Here is a 17,306-nt window from a genome sequence, read left to right as displayed (position 1 = left end):
TGGTTTCGTGAAGGAAAGGAATTTCAGTTTGTTCACATTAACATGCTGTAATTAACTTTAGCACATTAACACAAGCTTTGTGACTTGGTTTGCTACATTTTGAGCTCTGTCCACCAGCAGATATAACACAGGCAGTAGAGGTTATTTCAGCCTCTCATCTGATAGCCACAGCCAAGGAGAGATTGCCACACATGTATAAATCGTGGTCAATATTCAGCTGTCCATAGTATTGGTGTAATATTACTAGAAGTTTAAGTTTATACATTCATTCAGTAACATGGAGAGAGCCTTACAACACCATTTTAGAAGCAAGAACTGGTTTTTTGTAATTTTGTGCTTCTCAAAAATGTGGTTGCAGGTGTCTCTGATGACCATTTTAGAGAAAATCATTGTGCAGCGATTAATTCAAAATTGAAGTACGGCTGGCAAAGTTATTTATGTGAATCTGGATTACCTTTTATATGCAAAAAATATTTAAATAAGACAGAGCACGAAACACTGGGTAAGTCTCTGTATGTTACTGTATCCTATTTGTGGGTATGGAAGGAGTACAAGAGGAAGCCACCTGAATATAAAGTCAGCAGAACAGAGTTAGCTGGACTAAATGTATGGGTTTGCTCCTTTAAGTTGACTACAGTTTACTCTTAACTGAGGTAATAACACTTTCTTTTGTTTAAATGCAGCCCTGGAAAATATGTTGAGAGTCTTAAAAATAACAAATAATTTTAATATACATAGCATTTAATCGTTTCTTTACATGATCAGAAGCTTACAGAACGCTCACTCTCTTTATATTATAATAGAGCCACACATTTGAGTTTAACAATAGGCTTTCAGCTTCAAATAGAATTAATGAATAGCCCACAGAGAAGAAAGCTGTATAAATGCAACTCAAAATTTGCAGTTATTTTTGTGGCATGTTGTACTTCTGATGTACAAAAAAAGCATTGTACATATATTTTTTAAAAATATAAATAAAGTATAATGAGTATAGGATATATAATACACAGAATACCTCAGAATCCCTTTCTGTGGGAAAGTTAAACACAGAATTGAGTTTATTAGAACATTAGTTTTTGTTTTGATAAGAACAGCTTACATAGATTCAACTTCTTCCTGATAACTGAGATGAAAGTTTCCCTGCTTGTTTCAGATAATGAGAAAGGACTTACCCAAACCTTTTGTAGGTAATGCATCTGAAAATGCTTTAGCTGGCTTTGAATCACGTTCAGAGCTAATAAGGGAGATACAACATATTTTAAACTGAGTAACAGATCCATTAGTGTGCTTGCACTGGTCCAGCACCCCAAATGGTTGAATCATAAAATAAAGTGGGAGAAATTTCAGTTTGCTTGGTAGGTGATGTTCCATAGAGCATGTGTTTTGGCCTCGTTAAGTCATCTTGGATGACTCTGTTGTCAGCATTTGAAGATAAAAAAATAGGTCTGAATGTGTTATGAAGATAGTAATTCTATCTAATGTACACAAACTTTGTATGCTTAATTAAAAGATATGTGGAAGTATTACGCCACTCGTTGTGACGCTGGCTGGTACGCACACAATCGCAACTGCTACAGACTTCACAAAGAGGAGAAGAGCTGGAATGATGCTTTTATCTCATGCCAAAGTGATAATAGTGGGCTCATTAGCATATCCTCCATGGCAGATGCAGAGCTGCTCCTTAACTTGCTTGAAAGTGGTGAGTTTTGGGAGTTTACAGTATTTCTTGAAGTGTTTTGTGTTGCTCTTTGTGGAGCCCTTTAATGTTGTTAGCCACTTTAGCACCATATTACATAGCATACTCAAACGATGTCTACAAAAAAGAAAGCATGTTGCACACCCTTTCTAGGAGATTTAAAAATGTATAGCATCACCTTCTCTAATAATCATACTTAAAGAAATGAATCAACAAAGCATAGGAAGTGAGGCCACAGTAAACATGCTTGGTTTTGTCCTTTCCTGTTCTTGGCTGGTTCCTTGCAAACTGTTGCAAAATATTCAGTGATCATCCTTGTGCAAGCTTAGAAGCAACAATTCAGAGTATCTTGCTTTCAAGCTGGCCTCATCCACACTGCAGAGTTGCTGCTGCTAGTATGTTGGCAGAGTCCTCTTTGATGGCAGTGGGGTGTGTCAAGAGTTCTGCTAGTCCACATTGTCCTAAGAGGTAGCATAATTAGACAAGGAACTTCATGAACAAAAGGTCTTTGGTGCAGCAATGACGACTTTTGTTGTCATAACAGCAGCAAAGAAAAGTTTGTGCCTCCAGCTGACATCAGTGTGCTGGCAGAGCTGCTCAGTTGGCTGTAAGTTTGAGCTTCCCAGAGCTGGGGCACAATGACATGTTTTATCGACTGTCCCATCAGCTGTGGTTGAAGGATGGTGTGTTACACTGGATTACTGGACATCATCCCCATTATCATCCCTCCTGCCACTCATCCTCTTTGCTGTCCTGTCTGTCTTTCTCTTAACCACTGTATCATCTTCCTCACCTCTGTTAATACCCTCCATGGATACCAAATACCGTTATTTCCAGAGAGGCTGTAATGGATAGATGCAATTGTTCTCAGCTTGTATTCCGCTTCAAAGTCTGCTGCTTCTATTTCAGACCTGCTTCAGGCTTCCCTTCAGAAGGACTTATATGCCTGAAAGCCTGTTTACTTTTTCTGGCTGTAGTAGCTGGTCAAGTAAGACATCACATCAAGCTGCAAGCCTTGTCTTTCCTATGTTTGCCAGCCACTGTGGCTACAACTGTGCTGTCACTGGAACTCAAAAACATCACTTGGAGAAACCTAAAGCTGAGTGTGCCATGGAAAGTTATGAGAAGAAGCCTTCCCTTCCATGTCAGGCTTTCTGCCCCAGGCACTTTAAAGGAGTTCATATGCTCTTGATTTGTATTTTTCAGGATTTCAAAGCATGTTATCACGTATGTTGATATATTTTTTTTTTAAACAATTTAGTCTTCAAGGGCAGTAGAAAATTATCAGTAAGCTTTCCTAAAGTTTATACAGTGCTTTTTTTTTTTTTTTTCCTGAAAACCACATTTTCAATGGTGGTATTGATGTTACAGGAACAACAGGTATTATTTCTTCACTGTTAAAATCTGAACTCACTTACTCTTTTACAGAAAATGTAACTGAAACATGGATTGGGTTATACAGTAATAACACCCCTGTTATTTTTGAGTGGTCAGATAGCACCCCAGTAAAATTCTCTGACTGGCACAGCCAGGAACCTAACACCTTTCAAAGAACAGGACAACTCTGTGTTTCAGCACAAGGACCTGTAAGTTTCCTTTTCTTTTTGAAAGAATTGGACAGACACTTTTATTCTAGCTCATAATAATTTATTTTCTCATTATGTGTACTTTTTTAAACCATGACCTGTAGTATGACTCCTGGTTTTGATTCTTAATATATGCATGTTGTGATAAATATAATGTAGCCTTTAGGAACCAATACATTTTGCAGTGATGTATAAAAAAATTATCATAGATTTGGAGCTTATATTCACTAAAAATGTTACATACATAAAACTTGCAAAGTGGAAGAGAACAAATGTGACAAGGTATTTTGATAAAGGCAAAGTAATTTAAAATCAAAATAGTGTATATCATAATTTATGATGTATCGGTTCTGGTCTCAAAAGCTTCAAATTCATGTTTTGAAAAACTGTAAGCTGTGCCTATTTTATCTTGCTGTCAATATTTATAAATTTTATGTAGAATCTTTCAAAACCAGATAGTAGTCTAGATCTACATAAAATTATAGAAGTTGACAGCAGTAAGATTGACCCCAAATCAGTCAGGTGTTGTAAAACTGGGAGTAATGTTGAAATAACACTATGTCCTGTCTTACTGGTATTCATGGCACTGACAATTTTTTTGTAATTTGGTCATAAATTTACTTTCACAGTTAACAGTACTTAAATTCACTAATACATGACTTATGTAAGTAGCACTATATATAATCCATTTTTTGTTAGTAAAGTGTGGTTTTGTCTAAGTGTGAAAACTGTATCAAGAAGAGTTTTGGTTGTCTCTCTCCACTAGTGGGTCCAGGCTGCAATCCTTAACTCATGGGAAAGCCAAGACTGTTACAGTGATCTGGAAAAGTGGGTTCCCAGAAAATAGGACTTTGATAAAATTGTGGGTTTTAGATACACAAAAACATATTTTACTCAGTTTGCAGGTGTAAACAAACAAATGAAAAAGTAAAATACAAAGGAAAAAGAGATTCAAGATAAATTCTTCAGTAGTTTTAGATGTCTGAAAATTATAGCATACATACTTTGTAATATCTTTGAGAAAGGACTGTTCAAATATAAAGATTAATCTTACAAAGAACTACAAGGAAGAAAGTTCCTATCTATCCTGAAAAGAAAGTGCTCTGACATGGCCATAGTTTTAGTTAATTAAGATACATTACATCCCAAAGAGTGATTCAAAAAGAAATATGTATGATTGCTTTGAAAAGTTCTGCTGACAGTGTTGATGGAAATAAATGGTCCATCCAAGGATAAATAAATGAAGTGAGAACAATGAATTGTTTTTACTAAAAAGTTAAAATAGGAGGAGGGAGTGTATTCTAATGTGTGTATAGATATGCATGAAAATATGCCTATGTACAGGATATACTTCTTTTTATCCCTTAGGAGGGACACTGGAAGGTTAAAAAATGTGAAGACAGGTCTTTCTACATTTGCAAAAAAGCAGGGGAATTTAACAGCGTCTCTCCTGATCTGGAATCAAGTTGTCCAGAGGTAAGGGGTTTTGTGTTTTTTGCTTGGTTTAGAGCCTTTCTAATAAAATAGAATTGTATAGGAAACCTCTAAATGTAGCTATGAAACATATGGATGTAAATAGGTAATATAGTTTTTCATATTAAAGACAGGCATGTGTTGCTAGGAAAAATCTCACTGTTTGCCATAAAAGTATGTAAACTGAATTTTAATGTAAGATTTAAAGCTTTCCCAAGATGCCTTTCATTGCCTGTTGCGTTGTCAGCGGTTGTGACCCAAGTTCCTATTTCTTTCTAGATCAAAAGTGAAAACCCTTTTGTCCACCATCTGTGCAAACAGTGGCTGTTATATGATGCCTCATCCCACACATGGTTTTCATACACTGAAATGGAATGTCGGGGTGAAAAACAATCAGTTTCATTGAGACGGAGAGTGAACTCTTCCACTTGTACATTAGCATTCCTTTTGCTTTCAAACACAAATGGGAAGGAGCACAGCTATCTAAATAGGACATTGCAATAGGTTTTCAGGCTTTTAGGCTTTGCATTCTGGTAGTAAAAGGTAATGTGTTAAAGTGTGATTTTATTTGCCATCGGTTCCTTTTCATGGTGTGAAAATAGCAAATTTACAGACTGTGTTTTATTCAAAATTCTGGAGTTTTTGCGAACCTCATTTTCTATCAAGAAAAATCTCTCTTCTTTAATTTGCTTTACTATTTAACTCATTGTCTTCCCTTTTTAATTTCCTGTCATTTTTCTTGAGAAGTCAAGAAGCACAACCAGTTCTGTTGAATTGTAAGAAAGTTGGACTGTTTGGAGTCACATGCAATCTTTCCCCAGACATGTAGTGGTCAGATACAGTGTTCTGGTCATACCATTATGGAGGCTGAAGTTACTCCTTGGTTCTGTCTTAACATTTCCAAAAATTCGGAATAACTGCATTCATTTCATTTAGACCAATGTATTTCATCACTCAAGAATTCTCTGTGTTATGAGTGTAGATTGAGTCACTCTTCACAGGTATTTTGGTCTGCTCTGGCAAACTTCTTCCTCAGGATAAATTTCTGCTTGCTGATGTTTCACAGGCCTGTAAAAACATATGCTGAATCCTGTTATAGTCCTTGGTTTCAATAGATCCTCTTTTTTTTTTCTGATGTGAAAAAAGTTACATTCATTTAATCAAAAGAAGTCAGTACTAAGCTTACTCAAAGCTGCGTTTGATTTCAGACGTCTTGACAACTCACTTTCTTTTAACATTCACTGTGTACATTGTTGGTAGTTATTGGCCTCATTTTCTAGGGCTAAGTCTTTATTTCATACAGATTTACCTTTTTTTCCCATTTTTCTGTTGCTGACTTACCTTAAATGTATGAATACCTACTGATGTTTCCCACATTTGATCTTTTGCTTCATTAACCTCATACTGTTATTCGTGTTGGATTGCTAGTAGATTCTCAGGGAGCTTTGGCCTCAGGCACAGTTGTTTGCTTTTCTAAAGCTTTATAGTCTTATATGTTATTACTGAGCTTTCATCTCATGTTGATTTTATGACTTGTGCATCAGATGAACTAGTCTTTAACATTTTCTGTGGTTCTGCTGATTGCAGTTTTTGCTATATGTCCATATCAAGTTACCAGAAACCTGAGCTCTTTTTTTTTTCTACTCTTCTGTCATCTTAAGACATGAAAAGTGCTAAGCACTTTCTTCCCTTAGCCAGGTCAACTATTCTTTTCTCCTAGTCAGCAGGCTATTACTGAGAATAAATATTTTATTGCAAAGGTCAGATTCTCTGGGCAGTTTTCCCCAACACTGAAATAACAGTTTTAAACATTTTCTTTCAGCCAGCTTTTGAAGCAGGTTGTGGACCTGTCAGCTGCTTGATAATCAAGTTGGAGGTTTCTGTGTGCAGAACTGACTGTATTTGTACTGGTGACTTTCTCTGGTCCTCCACGCTTTAATTTGTGCATCAAAAAAGAACAGTATAGTACTAAATCAAGGATTTGTCTTTATGGCTGTTGTAACAGGAGAGAATTGTGCTTTTAAGAAGAGAATTGCTATTAAAGCTACAAAACCTTGTAAAGAACAGAAGGGCAGCTGCTCAGAAGAAGGGTCCATTTGGCCTCATGTTCTGCCTCCCATGGGTGGCTGCAAGTGATGTTTGGGGAAGAGCAGGACACAGCAAATATGGATAATGCTTCCCCTAGTTTTCTGTGGACCCCCAAACATTGAGGGGATTTCCTGAGCCTTTTAAGTGCTAGTGCATCTAACAGCCCACATTGGGTATCCTCTCCCAAGTGCTTGTTCTTTTTTCCCCTTGAACTCGTGTGAACTCTTTGCATTCACAACATTACTTAGTGAGGACATCGATAAATCTACTACCCTCTGAATGAAAAAATGCCATCTTCTTTCCCTGTTGAACCATCCTCCTGCCAGCTTGCTTTTTTTTTTGTCACCCCCAACATCTTGTACTGAAGTAGTCACCCACCTTCATGGCATTTTGTAGACCTGTGTCATACCCTCCTTAAGACAACTCCTTCTTCCAGGCTGAAGAGTCCAAGCCTACTCTAGTTACTGCTTATGTGGAAGCAGCTCCATACATTTCATCATCCTTGATGCTCTTCTTTTCTAATATCCTTTTCTGTGACTGGGGGTCAGAACTCCAAAAAATGGCAAAAAGTTCATTTAAAAGGACAGAGTAACCTTCTCTGTTCTCTCTCCTCACAATTCTTAAGGTCCAATTTGACTTTTTGACTAAGCTGATGTTTCATGCAACTTAACCATCATAAAAATCTTGTTCCTATGTGGTAGGAGTCGGATAGCTGTCCCTCACTTCATACATGAAATGATTAAGGGATGCAGGGGAGGTCCCCATGTGGATCACTTCATATTTATCTGTACAGAATGCCATCTGCCATTTTATTGATCAATTAGCCTTTTAGGTCTGGAATTTCCCAATCTGTGCTTGCCCTCAATGCAGGCTTACCAGCCTCCAGTTACTCCACAACTTTGTTATTTTTTTTAAAGTGAAGATTAGTGTCAAATTACTTTACTCCAGTGTTTAGGCATCAAGAAAGCTTTAAGAGGAAGGTTATGCCGTGCCATTTGCTCCAGATAAAAATTTCCAAGAGGTTAGGATGACTGTGTTTGCTACGTTTGAACCAGTGCATTTATTGCTCAAGAATTCCAGTTGGAAGAAACTAGACATTTGCTGTCTCTTACCTGCATCCCCATAGAAGGTGTTTTGGTCAATACTTAGCTCTCTTCCAGCCCTGACTCCCCCGAGTGCAGATCGAAGTGAGAGCAGCATTGCTGTGTCCCGCACAGGACTGACGGGAACCTGCTGGGTCCCCAGGCACTGCAGAGCCCTCAGAACCTGCCAATGCTTTTTTCCTGTGGGGAAGTCCCAGCTCATTGGTACAGGGACAGGGAAGAGCCTCAGCCCAGTTTATTTTTGTTTGCAAAGCCAGCATCTGAGCAATGCATAAGTGTTTTTCTCAGGTGAAATCACAGAAATTGATACTGCAGCTCATTTTGTTTCTGTGCTCTCATACCATACAAAGGGCTGTGCCCAGCTGTCTTCCAGGCACTGAAGGGGGATGAATGTAGAAAGCAGCAGAGCTGTCAGCTACCCTGACAGCAAACACACACCCCTGACTAGAAGCTGAAATTTGCCTCCCCAGATTCAGCAGGGCTGAAGGATAAACATAATGTTTGATTGCTATCCTGAATAGATCTGCAGCATCTTCTTGTTCATTTTATTGTACCTGAGGGCAGATATCAGAAAAAGAACTTACCTGTTTCCCCTTTTTTCTCCTTTTGCTGTTAATGTCACCATCAATCGGTGTTTGATGGTGCCTGCCTGGGTGCTGTGTTTCCTCCCTGGTGGCAAGCAGCACCTCCCTCACGGAAGAGGCAAATTGAGATCAGCTGCTTCTCCTGTCTGTGTGTGTCTTCAAGTTTAGACAGATGGTTTATTATGTCTTTATTCTCTATTTAAAACACTCCAGCAGGATAACCAGGCAGGTACACTCTGTGAACTCATGCAGGCAGAATTCACACCAATCCTCGTAGCGTGCTCTGGACATCCAGAAGTGAATAATAAGAAATAAAACATTAATAATAAGAAGAAAGGAGGCAGGCTGACCACTGACTCAGTGTTCTGGCTCACCTGATAAACCGTGTAAATGTGTCATTTTAATTCTGCATTATTACAGTAGGATGATTTGTGAATTGCAAATTCTTTAAAACGATTTTTTTATTTGGAAGTTCTATTTGAAAATGAGAAAGGGAGCTAAGAAAAGGTAAATAACTAGAGTGTATTGCTGTATGAAAGGCCAGCAACTTCTGGAATATATATTTCTGTTTACAATGGAAGACAAAGGGCAGCTGTAATCCTTTTTTATAACAGCTTAACTGAATCTGACATGGCAGTGTTTAGGTATTAGATATCAGCAATGAGTTACCACAGGTGGAAACCAAAAAGTGCTACTACATGCTTCATGCCGGAGCGATGGCTGGCTGAGGGGCCTGGCATATCTCCCCAAAACACACTCAGGAAAACAATATTTGATGTATAAAATTGAAACAAAAGTAGTTTCTGGGGAGAGTGCTTTAACTGTTGCTGACATTTTTGCCACACCCATTAAAGATGTTACCATGTGTGTGTTAAGCCAGGTTTTGCACAATTTAAGGATTTAAACTTTAAACCTTTGTTAAATTTATGCACATTTTACATGATCTTGAGGGTGACTACTCTTGAACCATGGTAGAAAAGAAAAGGGCTATAGGGACGTCAGTGGTGGTCAGACAGAAAGTACAAAAGAGGAACAATTTTTTAACGATAATAATAATAATCTATAAAATAATGTTCATTTCTTTTAAGGGATGGGAAAGACATGGTGGATATTGTTACAAAATCGACAGTACCCCTCGAAGTTTTGAACATGCTTCCAGTGGTTATTTCTGCCCATCTGAACTTGTATCAGTAACAAACAGGTAGTTAATCCTATTAGACAGTGTGAAGATACCTCTAACAAGACCTATTCTAACTTTAGAAAGTGTTGCATGGTAAAAGATATTACCATTATGAAATAATATTTGCGTGAGAGGCGAGCAAAATTACTAACATTGGCTAAAATCAATGGTGTGCTTTGCTTTATTTTTTGATTGAAAATAAATTTAGTAAAAAACAAGCTTAGGCTAATAAACACGTAGAACAATGTGCACACATGTGAGCATGCAGGAATCTGAACAAAATGCTTTCTACAGAGGTATGTAACATATTTAAGAAACTTATTAGTGTATTTGGAAACTATTGAAAAATGAAAATATATTTAATTTTTATAATCAAAATATTAAAAAATTTAATAAAAATAAATTAATGTTTTATAAATGTTTCTATTTGTGTATGTATTTTACGTGAGTTCTCAGCAAATAGGTGGAGAGAGTAGAAGTTTGAAAGCATTTGAGGTCTGTCTTCCCTTCCTTTGTTCTTATTTATCTGTATTCCAGCTTCAGCAAAGGCTTTCTCCTCTGCAGATGTCCAGATGCTTGGGTTTTCTGTGCTCTCTTTGTGATTTACCCTGTATATTGTATTCCTATTAAAATTTATGACATACTGATAGATATATTACATACATTAACCTCCACGTATTTATTGTAAAAAAGAAAAACTTAAGGAGGAAATATCCTTTCCCTTTAGGACAGGGGAAGTACTGTAACAACCAGCAATCAGACTAATGATAGCTAGAAATTTTAGGCAAAGTCCGCCCCACATAAGGATATATACCGACTGGGAATCTGGCCTGCCACATGGTTTCAGGATTGTGCACAATTCGTACAGCACTGTACTGCAGTACGACAGTGATCCTTATGGGGAGGGTAAAGGACAAATCCTTGCAACTGAGCATTTGCAGCTCAAATGTCATAGGGACCTGAGGGCACGCTACACCACTGGAAGCACATCTTCTGTCTTTTCCTGCTTATGGCTTTTTATTTGATTTTTGCTGGGTGTAGCCATCGCTGTATATTATATTGGTTCACAGTTCCAATGTTGGAGTGGCAAAGGAAGTTAGTTGTTAATTTAGCTTCTGTTTTTTAATTACTGCTGAGGTTTGTTGTTCTGGTGTGAAAAATGCAAAAACTTTTCAGTGTATTGATCCTAAAATATTCATTTAAAAAGTAGGTTGTAGAGAAAGGAGAGTTGATATAAAAAGAGAATATGCAGAGAAAATGAAAATTAAAAGTCCTCAGTCACTCTCAGTGTTAGAGATACATTCGGGTTTTAACATTAATGTCATCCTTATGGTATTTAGCCATTCTTTTCACAATCTGTGAAACCAGGAAGTCATTTAACTATCAAACTGGGAATTTACTTTGCTGTATGTTTTCATAGGAAGCTGATTAAATGTGCTCATAAAATGAAGTATTTTTTTATGTTGCTATACCAATTATATCTGAATAAGTTACATATAAGTAACAAATGGGTTACTGTATGCAACAGTTATTAAATGCAAAAAGCTGTAAAACTCTTGCATAACTTCAATGAGGAAATTGAAGAAGGAAAAAGTGATTCCTTCTGTAGTCAGGTCAGCTCGTGCTTTGAGCCCTTCAGCTCTGGTTTGTCAGTGCTGTTTTGTGTGTCCAGTTCTAATAGGATACTTCTGTGCAAACCTTTTTCTTTTCTTCCTTCTGTAGCTTTTTCAGACCCCACTGTTTTTTCTCCTTCATATAAGGAGTGTCTTATTTTTACCTGTGCATCATTAATATATTCTGTCTTTACATCTTCTAGTATAAGCATTGATCCTGTAAAATCTTAATCTACTGTTTTTCCTAGGCACCCAAATGCTGGGGGGTTAAAAAAAAAAAAGAGGGAAAAATTATGGTTTATACTGCAGACTCATGCCTGAAGTCCGCCACAACATTCTATAAAGGAAATTAAATACCTCATATATTTTTCTCTTCTCACATAATTTAAATCATTTCATGCGAGCTATTCACTGAAATACCAGTTGACCTATTTTATTCTAATAAGCTTTTTGTCTTGATTATTTTATTAAGGTTTGAACAGGTTTTTATCAACAGCATGATCCATAACATGGTAAAATCTGAGAGAACTTATTTTTGGATAGGATTACAAGACCTTAACAACACAGGAGAGTACTATTGGCTAAGTGCAGCAGGGAAGAATCGCTCTGTGAGCTACACAAACTGGAACAAGTACCAGCCACGTGAGTACCGTGCTGATAAAAGAAGAGAAATGGCTCGGAGGGGGGCAATGTGCTGTCTTCCCTCTGGTACCAGTAGCTTAGCAGTGACTGAAGAGTCCTGGTCCTTTCCTCCTTGCCTGGTCAAGAGAGTAGAGAGAGAAGTGTACATTTTCTGTTGACTCTGTAACTTCCTACCATGGATTTAGTTAGATTAGTTGGATGTTTTGGAGAAGCTGGAGCTTCATTCCTCGTTTCTCACCCAGGCGCCTTTATCGCAGGCTCCCTGGTTGTGGCAGCATGCTGGGCATCATTCTTCCCATTCCCCGGTGTGGCAGGGGAAAAATTAACATTTTCTCCATCATCTGTCAGGAGGACAAAGTGATATAAAAATTTGTGAGTTGGAGAGTTGGAGATGAGCAGCAGTCACTAGGAAAATACTGAATCAGGAAAAAACAATACTTTCTTCTTCTGTGAGATGTTTTTCATACATTTCTTTATGGCCTTTTCAGGGAGGCCATCAGGGCTTCCCAAGACTCCATGCAAAAGATCCCAGCAAAGTAATGAATTTTAGTCAGTAACAGTCACAGTTTTTAATTTTGTATTTTATATGCAAAAAGAGGGGAGAGTGTGTCTTAGATCCATTTCTGGCAATAAGAGCACTGCGTGGAAGTTTTTTCTACTTTCCCTTTTGTTTGCTGATACTTGGTTTGCTTGCTTGATTTTTTGTTTTATATTAAGCCAAAGGAAAACATTCCAAAAAAACAAAAATGAAAAAATGAAGTAGTTTCTCCTTTGAAATGTAAACCTTTGCAATACCTGAAAATGGAGACATAATAATAAAAACGTTCCATTTCACTAATTGCCTCTGAATTGCCTCTTTATATTTATTCCTTTACTACTGCTGTTTGTGAAAGTACTGTTTTATATTGCATTTCATGTCTTGCATTTTGTGAGAGGAGTCCTTCATCATGGTTTATTTTACAAGCTCAGGTTAGCCAAGACAGTCTTATAAACTGGTTGCTGACCAGAGAATTTGGTACTTTTGTAAGTTCATGGGGGTTTTGTCTAGAACCTAATGTCAATAAAACAGTTACTTCACCAAAAATTCACAAAATTCAAATGCTTTATTCTGATAACACTTACTTCCATGTCTAGGTCATTCTGGAGGATGTGTGGCTATGCGAGGGCAGCACCCTGTTGGTTACTGGGAGGTGAAAAGCTGTAAGAATTTCAAAGCAATGTCATTGTGCAAGCAAAAAATCAATTCCTATGAAGAACCTGAACTTACTTTTCAAAAACATTTGAGTTCCTGCTATTTTGGATGGGAGTCAGAAGCTAATCTGGTCAACTGCTACAAGGTACATGACAAACTTGCTCTGAATTTTTCTGATTCTACATCAGCTTAGGAACACACTGTTCCTAAAATATTTTTGATAAAGCATTATTTCTTTTATTTGACAAACAAAAAAGAATTGTTACCACCCTTCACTACATTTTAAGCGAGTGAAAGCCTTAAGACTTGAATCGAAACTATACTAGGAATATATATGGCTTTGTTGTAGGAAAAACTGCAAATAATATTTGATTTTTATGGGTTTCTGAGACAACTGCTATCCAAAATCAACTACATTTATGGCAGTGTTTATTTTATTGCAGATATTTCACAATGAGAAAGTTCTGATGAGAAGAACATGGGATGAAGCTGAAGCATTATGCCAAGATTTTGGAGCACATCTTGCTAGTTTTAGCCATATCTATGAAGAGACATTTTTAAACAATTTATTATATACAATTTTTGATAGGTAAATATATTTTTTAACGCCAACAAGATTTATCCTAATCATACAAATATGTAAAAATAATCTACAATTTAGGTTCTTCCATTCTCTTTACTGGTGGCTGAAGAAGTTTCTACTCTTGACTAACATGAACTTAGAAATGGCTGAAAAGAAGTGTATTAGCAACACTAATGTGATTCTTTTTGAATATGATCTCTGTAGTAAATGCTGAGCACTGTTAATGTCAAGGTGATATTCTTGTGAATTAACATGAAATGGAAGTTTGGCAATTTTATTCCTATTTTAAATGTTTTCATCTTGAAAGTTAAAATTTCACATTTTAGTGAGAAAATCAGAGTTTAGATCAAAGATACTAAAAAGTTAAGACATGTATTCCAGAATTATATATGAATGATATGAATTCAAGAAGAAATTAATATGGGTATTTGCACTATTGAAAAAATAATCTGTGAAATAGCTAAGGAAAAAATGTGTGAGAAGTCTTATATTTTTTGTTTCCATTATAGGACAGAAGAAAGGCAGTTTTGGATTGGATTTAATAAAAGAAACCCACTTTCTGGAGGGACATGGCAGTGGTCTGACAGAACACCTGTAACTATCTTTATACTACATATTTCAGTAACCCATTAACCTTTCAAGTCATATTTAAGCATAAATTCACAAAAATAAGCCTTGTGAGCAGACACTGGCCAGGAATACTGTTTGGTTTTTGTGTCCACATACTTCACCTAAAGTAATTGTTAGAATAGGATTAATAGTACTCTACTATCAAAATAGCAGCATGTGCAAAAGGACCGTGCAACTGTGAAAGGAGTTTGGTAGAATTATAAAGTTTTGCAGATGTGTGCTTTCCTGTAAAGCACGTTGCCTTTAGCCCAGGACCAGGCACATGCAGAGTGAACGTGTGTGTGTGTGTGTATTTATCTGCATTTATGTTATACACATGGACACATTGGAAAGCCTTAGAGCTGTGCTTACATGCTTTATTTGTTTTATGACTGTTAGGTTCATGACTGCATTCAGAGATAAGTCTTCCCTTTTTTAATACCACTTTTGATTTTGCATCCTTAAAGAAGTTGGTACCATGTGCCACACTAATGGTTAGTACCTGGGATTTAAACATTGAACAACTGAAGAAGGGTTGTTTCTTAAACTGTAATTGGTTTTCAGCCTTAAAGAACAGTGCCAGCTCTGCCGTTTTTACTTAAGTAATTTCAGAATGTGAGTGCAAAGTTCAGTCATGCAATATGTTGAACCAAAGCAAAGGCTGTTAGATGTGGGCAGCCACCGCTAATCATGTAAAAAAAAAAATCTAGGTTTCTTAGCTATTCATTTATATCAGACTCCTTCTTTGTAAAAATGATAGGAAAGTTGAACAGGACATTGAGAGAGCATGATTATGGACATGACTGTGGATTTGGATTTTACCACCATAATTCAGGTGGTCCTCTAATTGTTGCTTATGATGTTCTTACCATGCTCACATCTCAAAATCCTTCATTTTTCTCCATAATGAGATTTTTAAATGCTTCATCTTGGATTGTTGGTGAAAGATAACAAATGTATTGGTTTCAGGTTGTATCTTCATTTTTGGAGAGCAAGTATGTTGAAGATGACTCAAGAAACTGCGGAGTGTTCAAAGTAAATAGAACGGTCTTTCCAGCACACTGCAATGAAAAGCGTGAATGGATATGCAAAATACCAAAAGGTGAAATGTTAATTATCATACATTGTCTATTCTACCCATTACTTGCAATTCAGGAGAGACAAGGAAAGAAATATCTGAAAGCCTTTCTTTTAGCCACATCTGGAATTCTTGTCATTGGTCTTCTGCGTGAAATCATGGCAAAGCTATTATATGTGTGGCCATTAGGGATTGTTGGCCAGTTAACAGGTCTAGTATGTGCAGTCAGATTAAAAATGGATAGCAATGATTAACAGTTAGTTAGCAGGAGTCAAACAAAGTTCTTATTTAAAAGGTTACTAAAAATATTTTTTGGTAAGTGTAGCAATTATTTTATTTCATTTTTTCCTTGTTTAATTCCTTTTCTTTTAGTCCCTGAACAAGAATAGCAATATTCTTCATGATTTTAATTAAATCCTTACCATGTGGAAAAGGCATTTTCAGTGAAATATCTCTTTTCATTCTTAATCAGCAATGTTTTAATTTATTTTTGTGTTTTTGCAGGTGTTAAACCAAAGAACCCAAATTGGTACATAGCTGGTATGAAAACATTTTCTTTTTTCACATCTTGAAACATTATAACTTGGAAATACAATTTAATCCACTAGTAAAAATACAATAACTAAAATGTTCTAAGTTAAAAATTTACATTAAGGAACTCTGTAGGAACTTGTTGCTACAGATCAAAATCTGCCACTGTTTTGTTTAGGAACACTGAAACATCAGATATGATTTTGGTTAGATACAGGAGTCTGATAAGCTCTGCATCCCATTAAAACTGCCTTTATGCAAAGGCTGGGCAACTCTCTTAATATTACTGCAGTATCACAGGATAGAACACTAAAAATTTACTCATAGTGCATTTTAAAAATTTTTTTTCATTTATCGGCATGTTAAATATGGTTCTGCTGTTAGCTGTGGCATATATGTCCTCTGACACATGGCTGAAGGCGGGTCATGGGGGTCACAGACAATGAGACTTGAAATGAGTTTTTACTCCTGCACACAACTGACTCTTTTGCTTGTTTTCTAGAACTGCCATGGTCATATTATCAAGGAGCAGAATATCTTTTCCATGTCAGTCCTACAGACTGGGAAACCTATGAGTTTGTCTGTGGCTGGCTTCGCAGTGGAATGGCGACAATAAATTCTTCTGGTGAACAAGCCTTCATTCAAAATAAAATTAAGAAGGTAACAAAACCTATCCCTTTAAAAAAATAAACCCTCAGGCAGTAACTGGCTATTTTCTGCTGCATCTTTTGGAATATCTGGCTGCCTGTTGCTCCAGGTAGAATCCGAAAAACATCTTACTTTAGAAATAATTCTCTTGATGTCTTCATTTCCCACATCTCTCCCTGAAGCCCTATATAGCTAAAGAAGTCAGTACCATTTCAGAATCTGCAGAATCATCTCTGCAAATGAGCAGTCCAGTGAAATGAGGAGTCCAGTGAAAACTGGGGGCTAAATCATGCTTTACTAATGTGAATAACATTACTGCAAGTGACATAAATTAACACAGGCAGGATTTAGTACCTGGTTTTACCTTTGGAACCCAGTGGAGATGCTATTTGAATAGAGTCTGACTTTAGGGTTTGTTAATGCTTTGATAAGAGGGCAACTACAGATAAATATATGGCAAAACTTTTTTTTTATAGCTATCGAATAGTGATGTTCACTGGTGGATTGGATTGCATGCAGAAAACCTCAGTGATGAATTTCGGTAAGAATAACTACACTTCAGCTACTGTGAGTTGTACTTGGCATGCCCTGTTTATAGGCTGCTGTTCAGTCTGACGGTCTAAAATGGTTTGATGACTGAGTGGGATATTCAAGAGATAACTTCAGTTCTCATGTAAATCTAATTCAGAATATATTACCC

At 36.8% G+C, this 17,306-nt stretch overlaps 1 protein-coding gene across 2 annotated transcripts in view; it reads left to right on the top strand.

Moving 5' to 3' along the window:
- The window catches only part of PLA2R1 (phospholipase A2 receptor 1), a 41,232-nt gene that overhangs the window by 8,972 nt on the left and 14,954 nt on the right, over nucleotides 1-17,306 (top strand). Inside the window, exons 6-18 of one of the 2 annotated variants that reach the window (XM_074910582.1) lie at nucleotides 359-502; nucleotides 1,511-1,699; nucleotides 3,125-3,282; nucleotides 4,651-4,758; nucleotides 9,619-9,731; nucleotides 11,796-11,965; nucleotides 13,100-13,302; nucleotides 13,601-13,746; nucleotides 14,250-14,334; nucleotides 15,319-15,451; nucleotides 15,932-15,967; nucleotides 16,461-16,618; nucleotides 17,083-17,147. In XM_074910582.1, coding sequence (XP_074766683.1) covers nucleotides 359-502; nucleotides 1,511-1,699; nucleotides 3,125-3,282; nucleotides 4,651-4,758; nucleotides 9,619-9,731; nucleotides 11,796-11,965; nucleotides 13,100-13,302; nucleotides 13,601-13,746; nucleotides 14,250-14,334; nucleotides 15,319-15,451; nucleotides 15,932-15,967; nucleotides 16,461-16,618; nucleotides 17,083-17,147 — 1,708 coding nt within the window. The remainder of the gene's footprint in view (nucleotides 1-358; nucleotides 503-1,510; nucleotides 1,700-3,124; nucleotides 3,283-4,650; nucleotides 4,759-9,618; nucleotides 9,732-11,795; nucleotides 11,966-13,099; nucleotides 13,303-13,600; nucleotides 13,747-14,249; nucleotides 14,335-15,318; nucleotides 15,452-15,931; nucleotides 15,968-16,460; nucleotides 16,619-17,082; nucleotides 17,148-17,306) is intronic. The other variant, XM_074910583.1, reaches the window with a different exon arrangement.

The sequence above is a fragment of the Athene noctua genome, chromosome 7 (genome assembly GCF_965140245.1).
Source record: "Athene noctua chromosome 7, bAthNoc1.hap1.1, whole genome shotgun sequence".
NCBI classification, from domain to species: domain Eukaryota; kingdom Metazoa; phylum Chordata; class Aves; order Strigiformes; family Strigidae; genus Athene; species Athene noctua.
Note: the sequence above shows the minus strand (reverse complement) of the source record. Positions and strands in the feature narration are given on the sequence as shown.